At 42.8% G+C, this 17446-nt stretch overlaps 1 protein-coding gene across 2 annotated transcripts in view; it reads left to right on the plus strand.

The window, feature by feature from the left end:
- Positions 1–816: 816 nt before the first annotated feature.
- F5 (coagulation factor V) overlaps positions 817–17446 on the plus strand; it is an 81969-nt gene continuing 65339 nt past the window's right edge. For both annotated transcript variants that reach the window (XM_052200005.1, XM_052200006.1), the window contains exons 1-3: positions 817–1211; positions 3546–3634; positions 11282–11404. In XM_052200005.1, coding sequence (XP_052055965.1) covers positions 1054–1211; positions 3546–3634; positions 11282–11404 — 370 coding nt within the window. In that variant the 5' untranslated portion in view covers positions 817–1053. The remainder of the gene's footprint in view (positions 1212–3545; positions 3635–11281; positions 11405–17446) is intronic.

The raw sequence follows: 17446 nt of genomic DNA on the forward strand, positions 1-17446 counted from the left end.
CTGGAGAAGGGGCATTCTAAATAGACTGAATAATGTCAGCAAAGGAACAGAAGCGGGCGCGGGGGGAGGGGAGGCTGCTGCCGAACCTGGGTGGCACCAGATTACAATTTACTGGATGTGCTGGAAGCACGATCAGAAACCGAGCTCTGGGGAGGTCGGGACAGGTCATCCTGCGGATTCAGATCCGCAGCTTCTCCTCCAACAGAAAAACAACATCTAAAACACCGTGCCGAGGATCCTTCAAAACACAGAATCATGGAGCGGAAGAACGAGCATGGACAAGATCACAGACTGGGGCTGCCTAGGCACTGGGGGGCGTCCAGTTTACAATAGTTTGTCCCCTCCCAATAATCAGATCAAGGAAAATTAGAATGGCCATCCTTATTTGGCAGACGAAAAAGGTACTCTGGAAATGGAGTTGGCCCCAGACCACACAGCTACTGACTGTCTCAGATGAGTTCTCTCAGCCCTGTTTTCTGCTACACTGGAGTTGGTGACAAGCCCATACCAGGTGGACTGTCCTAAGCGATTCAGAACACTAACCTGTGGGTGGACTTGTACTGAGGCTGTTTTTCTGTTCCTAGTTACCGTGGCAGCGGCTGGGTGTTGGATCTTACAAAAATGGGCTGACAAGCCTAAACTTTGACCTCTATCCCATCCCCCAACGCCCCCACACACACCGCAGGTTAAATGGGATTGCTGCTCCCACCTACTGTGAAGTGGGGGAAATGCTGCTTCGTGATGGGGCGGAGACCCTGGGGCACTGCTCCTGAGCCACAACCTCCAGCAAGCAGGCTTGCCCTTCCTTTCCCCATAAATTCCTTGTCTGGCATTCTCTCTAATAAAAGCCTCTGACCACAGGAGGGAGTGACTTCAGCAAGCCCCTGCCTACACTAGGCCTAGAGGGGAAGGGAGAGGTAGGGTGAGACAGCCACCACAGGGGACAGGGACACTCACTGTGCCCTGCAGCTTCTTAGCCCTCCAGGGAGCCAGGACAGCGCGCAGGGACAGAGCACTGAGCACGGTGGCAGCGCGCGCGGCAGGACAAGGACCATGTTCCTAGCCTGCCCGCGCTTCTTCCTCCTGGTGGTTCTGGGCACCCGCTGGGCTGGCTGGGGCAGCCACCGGGCAGAGGCGGCGAGGCTAAGGCACTTCTATGTGGCCGCTCAGGGCATCCTCTGGAACTACCATCCTGAGCCCACAGATCCAAGGTAACTCGGGGTGAAAGCCAGGTGGGCTTCTCCAAGGAAGAAAATCCATTATAATTGTAAGGTTTTAAATTCGGGGGTGGGGGTGGTGGGGAGGAGGAGGGGAGAGAAAGACAGAGAGGGGGGAGAGAGAGACAGAGAGACAGAGAGACAGAGACAGAGAGACAGAGACAGAGGGAGACAGAGACAGAGAGAGGGACACAGAGAGAGACAGAGAGACAGAGAGACAGAGACACACAGAGAGACACACAGAGAGAGACAGAGAGAGAGAGAGAGAGAGAGAGAGAGAGAGAGAGAGAAATGAGAGAATAATGTGTGGGTGCTAATTTTGTCTCTACTGATATATTTTACCATTATGAGGATGTGGAAATTTCAGTGTGAATGGTTAGCTGGGGCTTCTTTCCAGGTGCAAGCCTGAGTGTGTTTTCACGCACTTTTGTTAGTTTAGTGTATTGATGGATTGAAATGGCACACCTCCACACCTCCACAGCCCTCTTAGCCCTTCCTGCACATTCGGTTCCAGTCTTTTAACAGTCTGCTTTAAAAAAAAAAAGGAACTTCTAGTTACATAATATTTATTCCTGGTAGACATAAGTTCATCATCTAAAGAAAAAGATATCACCCTGTACTTCATTATAAGGAGACAATTTAGTGACTCTTGCCTTAAGTCTGTTGCCTTCCTATAAATGATTTTCAAGGCCATTTCATGGGGAAAACACACTTGTATTTTCACTTTTCCTAGACTTAATCCTGGCTACCTAGTGTGGTTTCATTTTTTTTTTTCTCACTTTGGGTTTCTTCCTGGAATATGGCTTATCTTGGGTATTTTGGTCTGCCCTGAATATTGCCCATCTTAGTGACCATGTAAAGTGACCATTCGAAGGCGTGTGTAACTAAGAGGAGGCATAAATAATATCAAATCTACCTTTGAGTTGCAGAATATATCTTGCTGATTGGAAGGTTAAATTCAAACCTCCCTGCAGTTACCCAGATCATAGACACCTCAGCGCTTACGTCCACTAGTGCTTTTATTTCAGATGGTAAGCCTAGCCTTCTAGTTGACTCATTTTTTCCCTTTTAGTTGACATCAAAGTTTAAGCGATTGTGAAAGATGTGTTCCTCTTTTACAATTGCAAAACCAAAGCAATTGGCCAAAAAAAATGTAATATCTTGAAAGCAATGTGTAATGTTTTGGTATAAATGAATAAACAGTCTTTGAGTTTGCTGTTGTTGGAGCTGGCTATTTAGGAAGGCATTGGTATTATGCTAATAAGAAACATCACATTAAAATGATTTTAAAGATTGCATTTCAGAGTAATAATCTAAGCCACGCCCATACTCTTAGGAAACTACCATTAACTGAAGCCCCAAAGAAAATAACATTATTTCCAGCATCAATTTTCCTGCTTAGGGGTAGAGAACACAGACTTGGTGACTGCATTCAGCCTGGGGTAAGGCACAGATAGGTGTAAGTTAGAGGACACGAGGTTAGAGATGAACAAATTCAGATCAAATGTACAACATGAGGACTCTAGCTAACAACATTGCATTACGTGGGCAGGTCTTCGCCTGGTAAGGAAAGAATAGTGGGTGAGTTACTGGTTGGAAAAACTGCTAGAGGAAGCTCCAAGCTCTCCATCACTCCTGTGAAATCTGTAGTGAGTTATCAAGGTGCTTGACCTTGTTGACTCTAGACCTGGAGCAGATGCCTACTGTGTCCCCCTAAAGCTGGGGAAATGGCTTAACAGTCCTGGATCTTGGCTGTGATGTTTATCCTGTGCATCTTCTTAGGAAGTGCCTTAGTCTTTCCAATGCTGGCTTTTGGTTTGTTTCCAATAGAAACCCCTGAGTTTTGTCCTATTGCTGTCTCTGCTCTCCCAACTAGAAGCAGGCTCCACCAAATGGACACATCTTCTAGTTGTTCAAAATCATGGAATGAAAGTAGAAAGTGTTATTTCTGATTCATGCACTGAAACACGGGTCACGTATATATTTCTGTGTGACTTATATTTTTAATTTAGACCTGAAGTTTGAGTTTGCATGATGAGCTTAACTGCCTTTATAGAAAAAGCTGACTCTGAAGAGCAGAAGTAGAGAGGCACGAGGCTTGTGCTCACGGGGGCACGCGTGCTGAGGCAGACTATCTTTGAAAAGACCAACGATTATCCCATTGATTTCACTTGTGATCCAAATTTATAAAACCCTGGGCTTTGGAAATACAGTAAAATATGATCACTCTGCCCTGATACAAAGTCAGTCACATGGACACCTCTCCTTCTGGAATGGGAATAGATATCGCGTGTGTCTTTCAAGTTCATTTCTGTACTTTATTTCCAGTTTGAATTCTATACCTTCCTTCAAGAAAATTGTCTACAGAGAGTATGAGCCATATTTTAAGAAAGAAAAACCACGACCTAGCAACTCAGGTAAGCCTGAAAAAAATTTTTTTAATTATTATTATATTGGGGTTTTGAACCTACAGTCTAATGAATGCTAAGGAAAGAGAAAAAAACCACTACCAATGATTTGTATCCCTGGTCTACATCTAAACTTTTATTCTGAGACAAAGTCTCTGGGGAACACTGTGAATTGTGATTTTTCTGTCTCAGCTTCCCAACTAGCTGGGATTATAGGCCTGTGCCTCTAGACACAGCTTGTATTTTTTATTTTAAATATATTTTTTCATGGAAAATGTTGTATTCTTTGCACTTAAAATGTCTACCTTGTGAACTGGCCAGATGGCTCAGTGGCTAAAGGTAATTACTGCCAAGCCTCAAGACCTGAGTTCCATCCCCAGGCCCCACATGGTAGAAGGAAAGAATTTAATCTCTCAAGTTGGCCTCTGATCTCTACACATGCACCACGATGCATACACACAAACACACCTCAGAATAAACAACTAAATATTCATTTAGTTATCTTCTGTTATAGGATGTGTGATATTTTTATCAAACACTAGCAGTATAATTTGCATGCATGCTTAGACCCAGTGAGAATATGGGGGGAATGGCCCCCCCACCTTTTTCAAGTTATTGAGAATTTTGAAGATGGTAAAATTTAAACCAAACTGGGGTTCTTCTGAGCATGGGGTTGGTGCGGAATTGAACAAGTCGCATGGTACACAGCCAGCCATGCCTTTAGCCTTGGTCATTAAAGCCAAACAAAAAGTTTCAGTGTTTCACTTGTTTATTCATCTAACAAACCACAGGTGAGCACCTTCTGCGGTTTGACGTTGAATCAGGCACTGTGAGCGCAAGAGTAGACAAAGTCAACTCGGACTTTCCTGGGGCTTGTGATCCAGTTGGCTGGGCACAGGTGTGTCCTAACAGAATGAATCTGTCACTGTGTCTATCCGGCTTCCTGTACCCATTCAGAGGACCTACCTGCCTGATCCTTACATTTAGCTTTTCCAATAGCTGTGGCATTGGAAGAAAACCTCTCTCTTTCTTTTCCTTTCTTTCTTTCTTTTTCTTTTTTTGTGCTTCCTTAATCAAAGACTAACTTATGGAGGGCTCTGAGATCTTAACTGTATAAAGGTGTTTCACAGGAACAGCAGAGGCCTCTCCAGGGAGAGCATCTTCCAGTTGAGTCCTTTGCCCTCAGTCTCCTCACCTTCCCCCAGCCTGGTGATGATCTCTTCTTTCCTAGGCACCTTCTGCCTCTTCTGCTGGAACCCCCACCTCCACCCCCACCCCCACCCCCACCCCCTTCTTCCCCCACCCCTACCCCTCACCCCACCCCCTTCTTTCCCCACCCCACCCCTCACCCCCCTCTTCCCCCCACCCCCACCTCCATCTCCTGCTCTGCCCTGTGTCCACTGGTCTCTTACTCTTCAAATGTCCCTCAACTCAAGTCTTTTCCTTTAGTCCAAAAAAAAAAAAAAAAATCAACATCAACATCAACATCAACAGAATAATTTTCAGGTCAATCTTATCTAGAAAAATGTAAACATCTTTCCGTTCTTTTACCGCTTCTTCTCAATGTCTCCACTCTTCTTTGCCAAAGCTCCAAAGTCAGCCACAACTGTGGCTTTTCCAGCTACCTACCCAGGAGCCATATTCTTTAGGGCACAGCTTGGATTCCTACCCTAGCCTGGCTTAAGTCCCATTTCTCTCTTCTGTATACTCCAAGCACCCGGACTTGCCCTTGCCTTTTGGAGATGCTGTGAGGTTTAATGAACACGAATGTCTTATAATATGCTCACAGGTGACAAGAACTTAACAGAAGCTAGCTGTGTTATTGTTACTGCTGCTATTCCAGCTATGAATTAGGTCTCCATTACCACGTGCATATCATAATGTTGTTGATATGTCAACACAACATTTCTGCTCATTTTGTATTCTTGTGCATTATAATTTATATATTTATTTACTTTTAAATAAAGACAGTCAAGTATTCTGTTAATGATCACAGCCTAAGAATACCACATCTGAGGCTCCATAAAGGTGGATTCTGACTTTCAGTCATCTGCCAACAGGTAGAGAGACTGATATGACTGATAGTGGAATATCATAGTGCAGTGTTAAGGAAGAACAATACAGAAGATTATCCACTTTAGTGGTGAGGAGAGAGAGAAAGCCGGTATTGAGAGGCCAAACAGTGGGTGTGAGTAGGGGTATAAAAGTGGAGAACATGAGGGTTTAGATTAAAGGTTCTCAACCTCTGGGTTGAAACCCTTTAGGAATTGGATGACCCTTTCACAGGGGTCACCAAAGACCATAGGAAAACACAAATATTTACATTCTGACTCATAACAGTAGCAAGATTACAGTTGTGAAGTCGCAATGAAAATGATTTTATGGTTGGGGGTGGTCACCACAACATGCTGAACTACATTAAAAGGTAAAAGCTTTGTCTTGAGGGAAATAGAGGGACAGTGAGATCATTTAAGTGGGAGAGAGACGGACCCAGGTTTGCACTTCAGGTACCAGTTTCAATATTGCTCTGAGTGTACACCAAGTGCAGTGCCACACATGTAGGAAAATGCCGTCCTAAGTGCCATTGTTCCCCATGCTCACCAACATTAATTAAAAGTTTTGTTCTCTCCAAATCTGGAAGCTGGATTAGAGAATAGCCAAGTCCACCGCCATGGGCAGAGAAAATGGTAATGTGGCTTTGGTGCCAATCCAGGAAACAAGACAGCAGGGGGTAGAGAACATTAAATGGATTCCAAAGATACTTAGGGGGTAAAATCAACAAAACACATAGTTAATTGGATAAAGACAAGAGAAGGGGATTATAACTGACATCGAAGTTTCTGGATTGAATAGTAGGATGTAGAATATACTGTGTACATGGTAGAATGTGTCATTCAATGAGAAAGAAACTGAAGGAAAGAAGGATGCTTGTTTGGGAAGATAATGAGATCAGGCTGGGAGTCTGGGGTGTCTGTGGAATGTTTTCCTAGTGTTATCGAAGGAGCAGGTGGCTATGGGAGGAGGGAGAGCTTTTAGGTAGGAGAGCTGAACTAGACTGGATATGAATATTCAGGAGACATCATAACCATGTTACAAATGAAACTCTGAGGGGGACACAAGATCACCCAAGGAAAATATAATGAGATGAGGAGGCCGTAAACAGATCTCAGAGGAGCAACGGAGTCCAAGGGACAAGCCAAGAAAGCAATGGCCACTAAAAAGCTTAAGAGAGTCTTCCTAGAGAGGGTGGGGGAGGGCTAGAGGGTCCCCTGGAAGCAGATCCAAACGTCACCGAGAACAATTAGTACTCACAGAGAGGGTGACAGCGCCTGCTTTCTGCAGCAGTGGTGGGCTGAGAAAAGATGACAGGACTCCGGGGAGGGAATGGCAGGTGACGAAATGGAAGCAGACAGAAAGAATAATTCTTCCTGCAATGTGGGTCCGACTGGGAAGAAGACAGGGGCGTTCTGGAGATCAAGGAACCGTTCAAGGATATTTGGGAGCCGCACAGGAATGTGATGTTTATTAATTCAGGAGAGAAGCTACCCAGGGGGATAACTGACGGCCTAGACACGGAAGAAGCAGGACGCGCTGGCATTAAAACTGTTCCTGGTTCAGCCTTAAATAGAAAGGCTACTGTCCTTGCTGGGAGTCCCAGGGTGGGACACTCAGATCATACTTCAGCTCAGAGTTGAGTGTGTTTAACAGATTCATAGGAACTGTGTGACGTGTCAGGAAGTGGGAATATATTAACTAGGCCAAGAAGAGAAGGCAAGTATTCAAAGCTGAATGCCTTGCGGCTTTTGCCAGGTTCACCAAATATTGATGTCACTACTCGGCAATGCATTGTGCTAGAAGCACGGGGACAGAAAGGTCCATGCCCAGGCTGGAGACTTTTGAATGGACAGAAGGAGGCACCGGTAGTTTTTCAAGAGGGAGACCACTGTGACAGACATCCTGTCTGATTGATGTCTTCTGCAGTGAGCTCCTGAGACACACACAGCCTTGTTAGTCCAAAGTAGATTCCTTGAAGATTCGTGAGAACAGCCTGGATCGTGTTTAAGCCCTTTCACTTTAAACGTTAGTTTCCTGTCAGAGCCTTTGAGTTGCAGAATATATTCAATGTGGGGGAACTGGGGAATTGAAACATCCCTTCTTAGGCTGTCCCCACTTAAACTCTCAGGGATGCAGGGCTGGTGAGAAAGAGAGCCTCGGAGGATCTGGCTGAGGTCTGCTTGAATGCTAGCTAGTTCTGCCTAGATCTAGCCCTGTGTTATTTTACCTTTGCCATGTTTCCTTTCCCAAACACTTGGTGGGTGTGGTTCTAGCTGAGCTCAAACAAGCTGTGGTTCTTCACCCCTCCATAGCAGGAGCCTAGACTTAGTTTAGTGAATTGAAAGCAGAGAAATTTGTTTGTGGTATTAGTCTGAAGGTGATATCCTCATGAGGTTTGTGAACACCTAGACAGTTGGAGAGGCCAGATGCAGTTTCAGGAATCCAACTTGGGCTTCAAAGTTTTGAATCTCCAAATTTTTCTAATAGAGGTTATGAAATTCATGTACCCAAATGAGCTTTAATTGCTAACTGCAGCTGTCTTGTGTGATGTAACTCTGTTCAGCTGAGAGCAAAGAATCAGATTAGCTCATCTTCTGGGGTCTTCCTGATTCTTCAACTAAATGGGTCTGGCTACATGTTATACAGTGTTCTCAAGCCCTGAGGTACATCACACCTTCCCCTGACCTTCCTTCTCTCCCATCAAACCATCAGTGGAAAGGGCTTAGACTACATGGCTCGGATAGGAGGAAATCCTCAGCCTTGGGTCTGCTACATGCACTAAAGTATTTGAATCAGTTATGAAAACATCCTTTAGTTGAGTCTTAATTATAAAGAAGCAGGAAGGGAGTTAAATAAATACCCCAAACTGACAAAATGCCCATTGAAGTAAGAGGTCTTACTGGGTCAAATAACCTAGGAAGGTTTTTCTTGGCAGCTGGCATCTGTAGTCATGTGATAGCAACAAACAAATAACCATGCAAGAGAGGCAGGAAAACAAGATACCGTGACTGTGGGCAGCCTGGACAGGTTGTACTTCTATGGTAAGCCAGGATGAAAGGTAATATTTAGAACACAGGGTCAACTAGTAAAGCAGATAGCACCAGAAGTCAAAAGAGGAATTCATCTGGAATATTCTAAGAAGGACAGGGTCTTAACCTGCCCCCAAAGAATTAGGGGAAGATTTTTCCTGGGAGTTCCAAGACCTGAATTCTAGTCTCAGCAATGCCAGGGAGTCACTGACCAGTCTTGGGCAAGCCAATCCCCACTCTCCATCCTTTTCTCCACACACACACAGTCAAGCTCTGTTAATGATCTCTAAACTGAGACGTGAAGAATGTGGCCTCCATCATCCCGTCCAGAGTAAACAGAAAAACAAACAAAAAGCTCCTGGCATAAAAAACAATACAAATTTCAAAATGGATGCTTCCACAAAAGGAACAGGACAAGAGTGGCCAGGAAGATAGGAACAGAAAAGGCAGGAACAGGATGCCAGTGGCTGGAAAGATAGGAGCAGAGAAGGCAGCAACAGGATGGTAATGGCTGGAAAGATAGGCAGAGAAGGAAGAGACAGGACCAGGCTAGAGAGATGGGAGCAGACCAGGGGAGGCAGGACTTCTGTTGAGCTGTGACAAATTACCACACATTTAGTGCTTTGGAAAAAGGAATCAGCCAGATGTCCTGGCACATATCTATAATTCCTGCATTGGGAAGCCAGAACAACAAGATCATGAGGACGACAATGCCAGCTTGGGCTACATGACAAGACCCTGCATAAAAACACAAGTTTTTTTTCTTCTATTAACAGTTACAGTTCTGGATGTGGAGGATCAGAGTAGGGTTCAACAGGTTTAAATAGAGGTGTTGGCAGAGCTCTGTCCCTTCTGGAAACCCCAGAGAAGTCACTTCCTTGTTCTTTCATTAATTAGAGCTGCCTGTGTTTATTGACATGGCTTCTCCTCCTGCCATTTTCAGTTTGCAGAGTGGCATCTTCTAATTTCCTTCTTAAGCTTCTCTTGTGCCCTTTTAGTGTGTATCTTTGTGACTATATAAGATTTGCCTGTTAACCCAGGAACAACTCGGACTCCCACATTAACCATTAATTTAATCATATGTACAAAGTTCTTTTATGCAAGGCATTGCAACATGGAAGGGGGGGCTTTGTTCTACCCAACACATACAATGAACAGAATCATCACATCGAATCTTCCATCCTATAGCACGTCACCATTATCCACACAGCTCCCAGACATATCCTTGCTAACACTATAATACCTTGTTGGCCCCACCCCTAGTCCATAGCCAATACATTCTAAAACTCAAAGGTTTCATCTCCAGCATTTATATCTGGTATTTTCTTTGCCGAAGATCTCCACTATGCCCTTCATCTTACCAATGTCTCTTTCAGAGCCTTCTATTAGCTTCTACCCTAGTTTTTCCTCAGATCAGTTTTAAGAACCAGCACTTAAAATCAAAATCTGGATGAGAGAGAGAGAGAGAGAGAGAGAGAGAGAGAGAGAGAGAGAGAGAGAGAGAGGTAACACAAACTTAAATGGAAAGCAACCGAAAAATTAAAGAACCAAAACCATATTGAAAGTCTGAGTCATGCTGTATCCTGCTGAAAAAACTTAACAGCCTCACCATTATCAGATGAAAAGCAAATTCCAAGTGATCTATCCGGCCCTGAGTGATTGAAACCAAGATGATGATGCCTTCGGTGTTTCAATGCTTTGGTCTCTTACCTACTGAGGGCTTCAGTGGCCATCGATTGCTCCCTCCCTCAGTAGGCCAAGTTTGCTGGTGTCTCAGAGCCTTTGCTGATCTCACTCACCAATCTCTGTCTTCGCTCCTCACAGAAAGCATCACTTCCTCAGAGAAGTGTTTGGCAGCCCTGACCCACTCCCTATTCACAAGCCTGGAACGGACTTCTCTCTACAGTGCTCGACGGCAGCCATCTTTCCCATCAGCTAGACCTGCCTGTGCTTATTGATACACGCCCCTTCCAACTTCACTCTTCTGAGTGGCTTCTTCTTCAGTGTTATTCCAGTTTATAATTAAATACCCGTGTGATTATTAGAATGTTTTAATATTTCTCATCTCATTTCATCTCGTCCACTTCTCATCTATGTGTCAACCACAAGCTGGTATCTAAGACAGTATAACTACTTAGTATCAGATGGATGGATGGATGGATGGATAGATGGATGGATGGATGGATGGATGGATGGATGGATGGATGCAAGGTGTGAGGTGCTATGTAAAAAGATGGCTTACAACTCAGTACCTAGAGTTTATGTTTAAATCATAGCTTTGCCTTTTGTTGTTTGTGTGATTTAGGATCTGGGGCAAACTAACTTTCAACTCTGTGTAGTTGCTTTGGGTTAAGGCCTTTGAGTTCTTATATGATCAGCCATGATGGAGTTGGTGGGGTAACAAAGATGCAAAGATCAGAAGGTGGGTCAAGTCAAGTCCAAGGGAAGCAAGCCAACATCAGGACCAGGAGGAGTGACAGCAATCACCTTGGCCTTTCTAGATGCTCTTCTTGCTTAGCAGCTGTCTTTCATCATCTTGAATATAAATAATTTCAAACTTCTTTTTCCTTAGGACTTCTTGGACCTACTTTATATGCTGAAGTCGGCGACATCATTAAAGTTCACTTTAAAAACAAAGCAGACAAACCACTAAGCATCCATCCTCAAGGAATTAAATACAGTAAATTTTCAGAAGGTAAGATGAACTTATCTCTCTGACGGGAGAAGTCGACCACTTTACTATCATTGCTAAAGATTAAGACTGGTATTGCTAACCATACACTCTTAGAGAAAAATTATTTTCCTAAAAACTGTAATTATAAAAAATTGAACCTGCTTTCAGTTTCAGAGATGAAAACAAATGATTTTAGGATCATCTAAGCACTGGGATTTTGTTAGGTTCCTGTTCCAGGTAAGGTAGGTGGGAAAATTACCTCGTGTCGCTGAATCTCTCTATTCCATATGTTAATCTTAAAATGGAAATAACAATCCATTCTAGGATGGTTTAAGGCAGAAAGGAGTCAGTGTTCTATGGTGAGTACAAGCGAGACTCATCATCAAACAGATAAGTGTAGGGCAAATGGATGGATTGTTCCTGAACTCGAAGGCTGCTCTGCTTCCCCTCCCTGCTTCTGTGACTTCTAATAGGCAAAAAACCAAACCCATGGAAAGGCAGGGCGAGCAAACTTTTTTTTTTTAAGCCAACTACTAAATAAATTAATACATTCAGTTTTGCAGGGAATAAGATTCATGCTGTCGTGCATAGAGGAGGTGTCAGTTGAGGAGTTACCTTCATGCACTTTGCTTGTGAGCATATCTGTGGAGCATTTTCACAACAGATTCGTGAGCACAGTTCTGAGCGATCTCTGCTCCGGCTTCTGCCTTGAGTTCCTGCCTTGGCTTCTCTCCATAACGGATGCTAGCCTGTAACCTGGGCAAACTTCCCTCTCCAAGATGCTTTTGGTTGGTGTTATTTTTACAGCAACAGAAAGAAATTGGAGACTTGGCAAATTCCTGGGTGAGATGGGGGTACACAGGGGTCTCCTCTATGTTCCCCAGATTCATACAGTGATGAGCCTGCTTATTGGGTTTCTAAACTAGAGTTCAGGATGCAGATCAGGATGGGAGACCATGGCCAGACAGTCTCTTTCAAACTCCATTCCCAGCGTGGGCGGAGGTAGGGTTGCGGACTCTGCCCCTCAGCTCAGCTGTTTGCAGAGGGAATGAACTTTGCAACATCACTCATCCCCCGATGTTTATTTGACCCTCCATTACTCAGTCAGCAAGCACTGGTGAGACAGAATTATCAAAAATGCACCCACACATCTGTTCTAGCACATATATTATAGCATTACATATGCGTATTTGTAGTTCTGTAAGTTCAAAATTAAATGGTAAATACAGATATGTGTGTGTGTGGGAAACTTTCCCAGAAAACAATTTATCATCTCAGTACAGAGTTTCCTTCATGTAGAGAGAAGTCTATTGTGTCATGCCCCTCTGTGTTAAAATGCAGTTTCTCCTCATCTGTGTCAGCCCTCACTATTGCCTACCGTCTACCTCTATAGTTAGACCTACTTGTGTGAGGATAAACTAGCTACATGGTGAGCCAGCTCTGTGAGAGTCCAAGTTCTTTCTCCCAGGAGTAAATGTTCACCAGGCAGACAGTGGGGCACAGAGATAAGAGGCATAGGTTTGTGAATCCATGGTTGCAAGTAAGTTAAAATGGGCTCCCTCCCCTGTTTGACAGAACACACAAACTGACTTGTGGAAATACAGTTCCTTTTAATGGTAGTTTAGGCTTTGTATCAAGTCTGAGAAGACAGCTCAGCAGATACAAGTGCTAACTCAACAAGCGTGAGGACATGAGTCCAAACTTCCAGAACTCCCATAAAAAACACCTATAACATTCAGTGCTCAGGGATGGGGGACGGGGGATGGAGACAGAAGACCTGTGAGGCTTGCTGGTCACAGCTGAGCTGTGTTCACTAAGAATCTTTGTCCCAGCGCACTAGGGCAAGAGTGATCAGGGCTTCAGGTGTTCTCTGGTTTCTACCCATGCATGGGCAAGTGTACCTGCTCATGCGTATAGTCAACACACACACACATGTACACACATACGCACACATACACACATATATACCCATAAACACACATACACACACATGCATACACATACATACACATACACACATAAACACATATACATACACATACACATATACACACACATACACACATACAGACAGACATACAGACATAAATACATGCACACACATACAAACATATACACATACACACATATGCATACATATACACATATGCACACATACATATACACACATATACACACACACACACACATACATGAACACACACACACACACACACCACTCACACACACATATACTTTAAAAGCCCCAATTTTCTATCACTAAAATACTTTTAATTGAAATTAATTTAATTTCCAAAAAGTCTATAAGTAGCATGCATTGCACTAAGGTTAAGATCCTGAAAGATTTTTGTGGTCCAAAGACTTTCAAATTTTGAGTGATTATTTTAAGAAAGTCTATTTCATGATAAGTCTTAACATTGATATTGTTCTTTCTTCTCTCTATCCTTCTGTGTCTCTCCCTCTCCTTCTCTCTATGTCTCTCTGTGTCTCTGTCCCTGTGTGTGTATGTGTATGTCTGTGTCTGTGTGCATGTGTGCACTGAGGATGAGACCCAACATCTCAAAAGTTTGAGGCAAACCCTGTCCCACTGAACTCCATACCCAGCTCCTTGATATCATTCTTTCATTCAACTTATATTCTTGTATTTATCTGTGGAGTTGCTTTGTACTGTACTACAAAATCATTTTTAGAGCTATATAAAATAAATTAAATTATATTTAATGTTAAAATTCTATTGCATTTAGCCACCTGCTAGTAAGCTAGAGTCCCAAATTTTAAAAAAACCCAATAAAGATTCTATTTTGCCTCTAAGTGCTACAAAATTCTGTATATGAAAAGTTGGTCCTCTAGAATTTTCGTAAGTTTCAAATTCTTAACACAGTTTATTTATTTTACCAAGTATGAAACAAATTGTAATGATCAATATAACAATTCACATAAAGCATAAAAGCTACATTTTCCATTTCAAAAACCCCTCATATATTTATGCAATGGAATCAAATTCATTATATAAAACCAATGTTAATTTGCCCATTGTCCAGTTTATAGTTTCTAAATGAATGTTTTGATTCTTTGCATGCACAGAGGCATTCACTGTGTTTAATAAACAGGAGAAAAATTTTCACAAAAAAATAATAACAAAGGGAGACTTAATGAACGAGCAGCCTGAAGGGCAGCAGAACTTTACAGAACTGTGTTTTTCCCTGAAGCTTGCATGCACCACTTAACATTAAAAACATACTGGGGGCCTCTTTGAAAATAATTCATACATCATTCATCATGATGGGTAAACTCATTATGAAGTTGACTGGACTGGACTGAGCAAGAACTGCACAGAACTAAGCAAATACAAAATGAAGGCCTCTCGTGTAAGATGTTTACTCTGCCACAGGATGGACGAGGACCTGTGTTTCCTATCACCACCTATCCTGTCCATTTCTCTTCTTTTCAATTTAGAATTTTAACTTATTTGGATTACAAAGATTTTTAAGATTTATCAAAAAAAACCACACTTCACAAATGCTTTCTTTAAATAGCTGTTTCTATTTTGTTTCATATTGTGTAGGTTACAGAATGAAAAATATAACACTTGCATTTTATTCTAGAGGTAAAATAATGTGTGATGAAAAGAAAAAAAGCATTGATAAATCATCCTCTTTTTAGAACTTTAGAGTTCTCACAGGATACGTTCCATGTACAAATCTATATTGTTCCCTATTTATTTCCTGGTTACCACGATTCACCTTTTAAACAATTAAAATCACCATTCAAGTATACAAAATGCTAACTTACATTAAATTGAGAAATGGAGTTTTTCTTTTGGACGTCCATTTGTGTTGCCATAGCAACCTTTTCAGCACCTGCATTCGTGTCACAGAATCCTCTTTTGTACAGATTTTAAAACCCACTGGGTGTTAAGCTTAAGTGTGAGCCACTAAACTTTCACAAATAAGTTTGATGACACTAGGAAAATCAGTCAAACACCTAGAAGGCAATTCTTACACAGGTTCTTCTTCAGATCAGGCGCGTAGCATGTTCTGATTATAGCTTCCGCATTGAATAGCCATGGGGAAAACCAGAGGTCACAATCACAACACCATTGTGTGTTTCCCCTGGACTCTTTTGCATCTGCGTCTGACACAGAGCCTGGGATGCTCGGGCGAGTGGTGAGAGTCATGGCAATCATTGTTGAGCTAAACTGAAGGACTGGGGACTTATGAGAAACAAGGACACTGTATCATCTTCCCTTTGCTCAGAAACATATTGTGTCAGTGAGTCTAAGCAGTAATACTGTCTTATTACCAATTTTCCTCACCTTAGAATAGATACACTACTGATATTGAAAGCCATGTTTGTGATTTTAAAATGTCATATGTTGGAAACCTGATCATCGATGAGACCATAAAAACGGTGGAGCCGTTGGGAGGGACTCAGGTCATAGACGCATAACCTTCATGACGGGTTTTGTGCCCTTAGAAATGGAACTTCAGGAGGATCCCCCACAGCCTCTGTGTACCTCCTGAGAACAAGATGAAATGAGCCCTCTCTCTACCAATGAGGGCCTCACGAGAGAATCGTTATATTGAAAACCATGTCCAGCCTTAAGATACCTGAAGAATGGCTTGCTTAGAGGCTGCGCAAGCTAGGGGACTCTCATAGAAACCTAGGGCCAACCCAATCTAGTCTTTCTCAGATGTGTTAGAACACAAGAGCACTAAGATATTTTTCATCTAAACATAGGGTCAGATCTGTACTGCTCGCACTCGAGAGGCTGAGATGGAAGGATTGTGATTGACAAGACAGTTTGGGATATGGAGGAAGACCCTGGAAACCCTGTGTCAGGAAAACAAACAGACTAGACTCTCTCTTTCTCTCTCTCTCTCTGTCTCTCTCTCTCTCTCTCTCTCTCTCTCTCTCTGTGTGTGTGTGTGTGTGTGTGTGTGTGTGTGATAGCCCTCATAACCCATACAAAGTGTATTTCTAGAAAAGGGATTATTTTATCTTAATTTATGGTAAAGGACTTTAAAGCAATATTAAGATCCCTTCCCAAGTTCCCAAGAATACAACTCCAAAAGTTCTGATTCTGGTGTCAAGGTTTGTATGCTGTAGTGGCTATTCCTGGTTGTCAACTTGACTATATCTGGAATGAACTACAGTCTAGAATTGGAAGGCTCAGAGATATAAGTTTCTGACCTGGATCTTGGCATGGAGACCTTGAAGCATAGTGGCTAAGACAAGGAGATCTCCGAGTTCAAGATCATTTGGGATTAAAGGCATGGATGCACACGCCTTTAATCTGGGCCACACCCTCTGCTGGAGACCCACACGCCAATAATCTGGGCCACACCCTCTGTTGGAGATATATAAGGACTTTGGAAGAAGGAAAATTCACTCTCACTCTTCCTTGCCTGCTTGCCTCGTGGGACTGAGATACTGCAAGATCCTTGGACTTCCATCCACAGCTGCTGATAATCATTGTTGGGGAGTTGGACTATAGACTGTAAATCATTGACAAATTCCCTAACTACATAAAGACTATCCATACATTCTGTGACTCTAGAGAACCCAAACTAATACATATACCTTCTCCCTCAACCTAGCAGGAAAGGGTATCATGATTCTATTTAATCATAAATTGGGATAGGAATTGGCTTAATTTGTAAAATTCTTATTATGCAAGTGTGAGGACAGGAGTTTGGATCCCCAGAAGGGGATGCGGCTGTAACCACCCTTCTATAATCCCAGGGCTTAGGAGGTTTAGGAGGTAGAGATAGGGGATCCTTGGGTCAAACTGGTTAACTAGTAATCTCTGGTTTCAAGTAAGAGACTCTGCCCCAATGAATAAATTGGAGATCATTGAGGAAGATACCTTATGTCAACATCAGCCCCTTCATGCACATAAACACACATGCAAGCATACACACACACACCTACATATCACATATACATATATGAAAACAATCAAATAATTTTTAAAGAAGGCCATCATCACCATGTAGCACAGAAGTCAAATAAGGAGTGAGCTGTATTTAATCAGACATCTAAAAGATAAGCAGACATCTT

Source organism: Apodemus sylvaticus, chromosome 12 (genome assembly GCF_947179515.1).
Source record: "Apodemus sylvaticus chromosome 12, mApoSyl1.1, whole genome shotgun sequence".
Taxonomy (NCBI): domain Eukaryota; kingdom Metazoa; phylum Chordata; class Mammalia; order Rodentia; family Muridae; genus Apodemus; species Apodemus sylvaticus.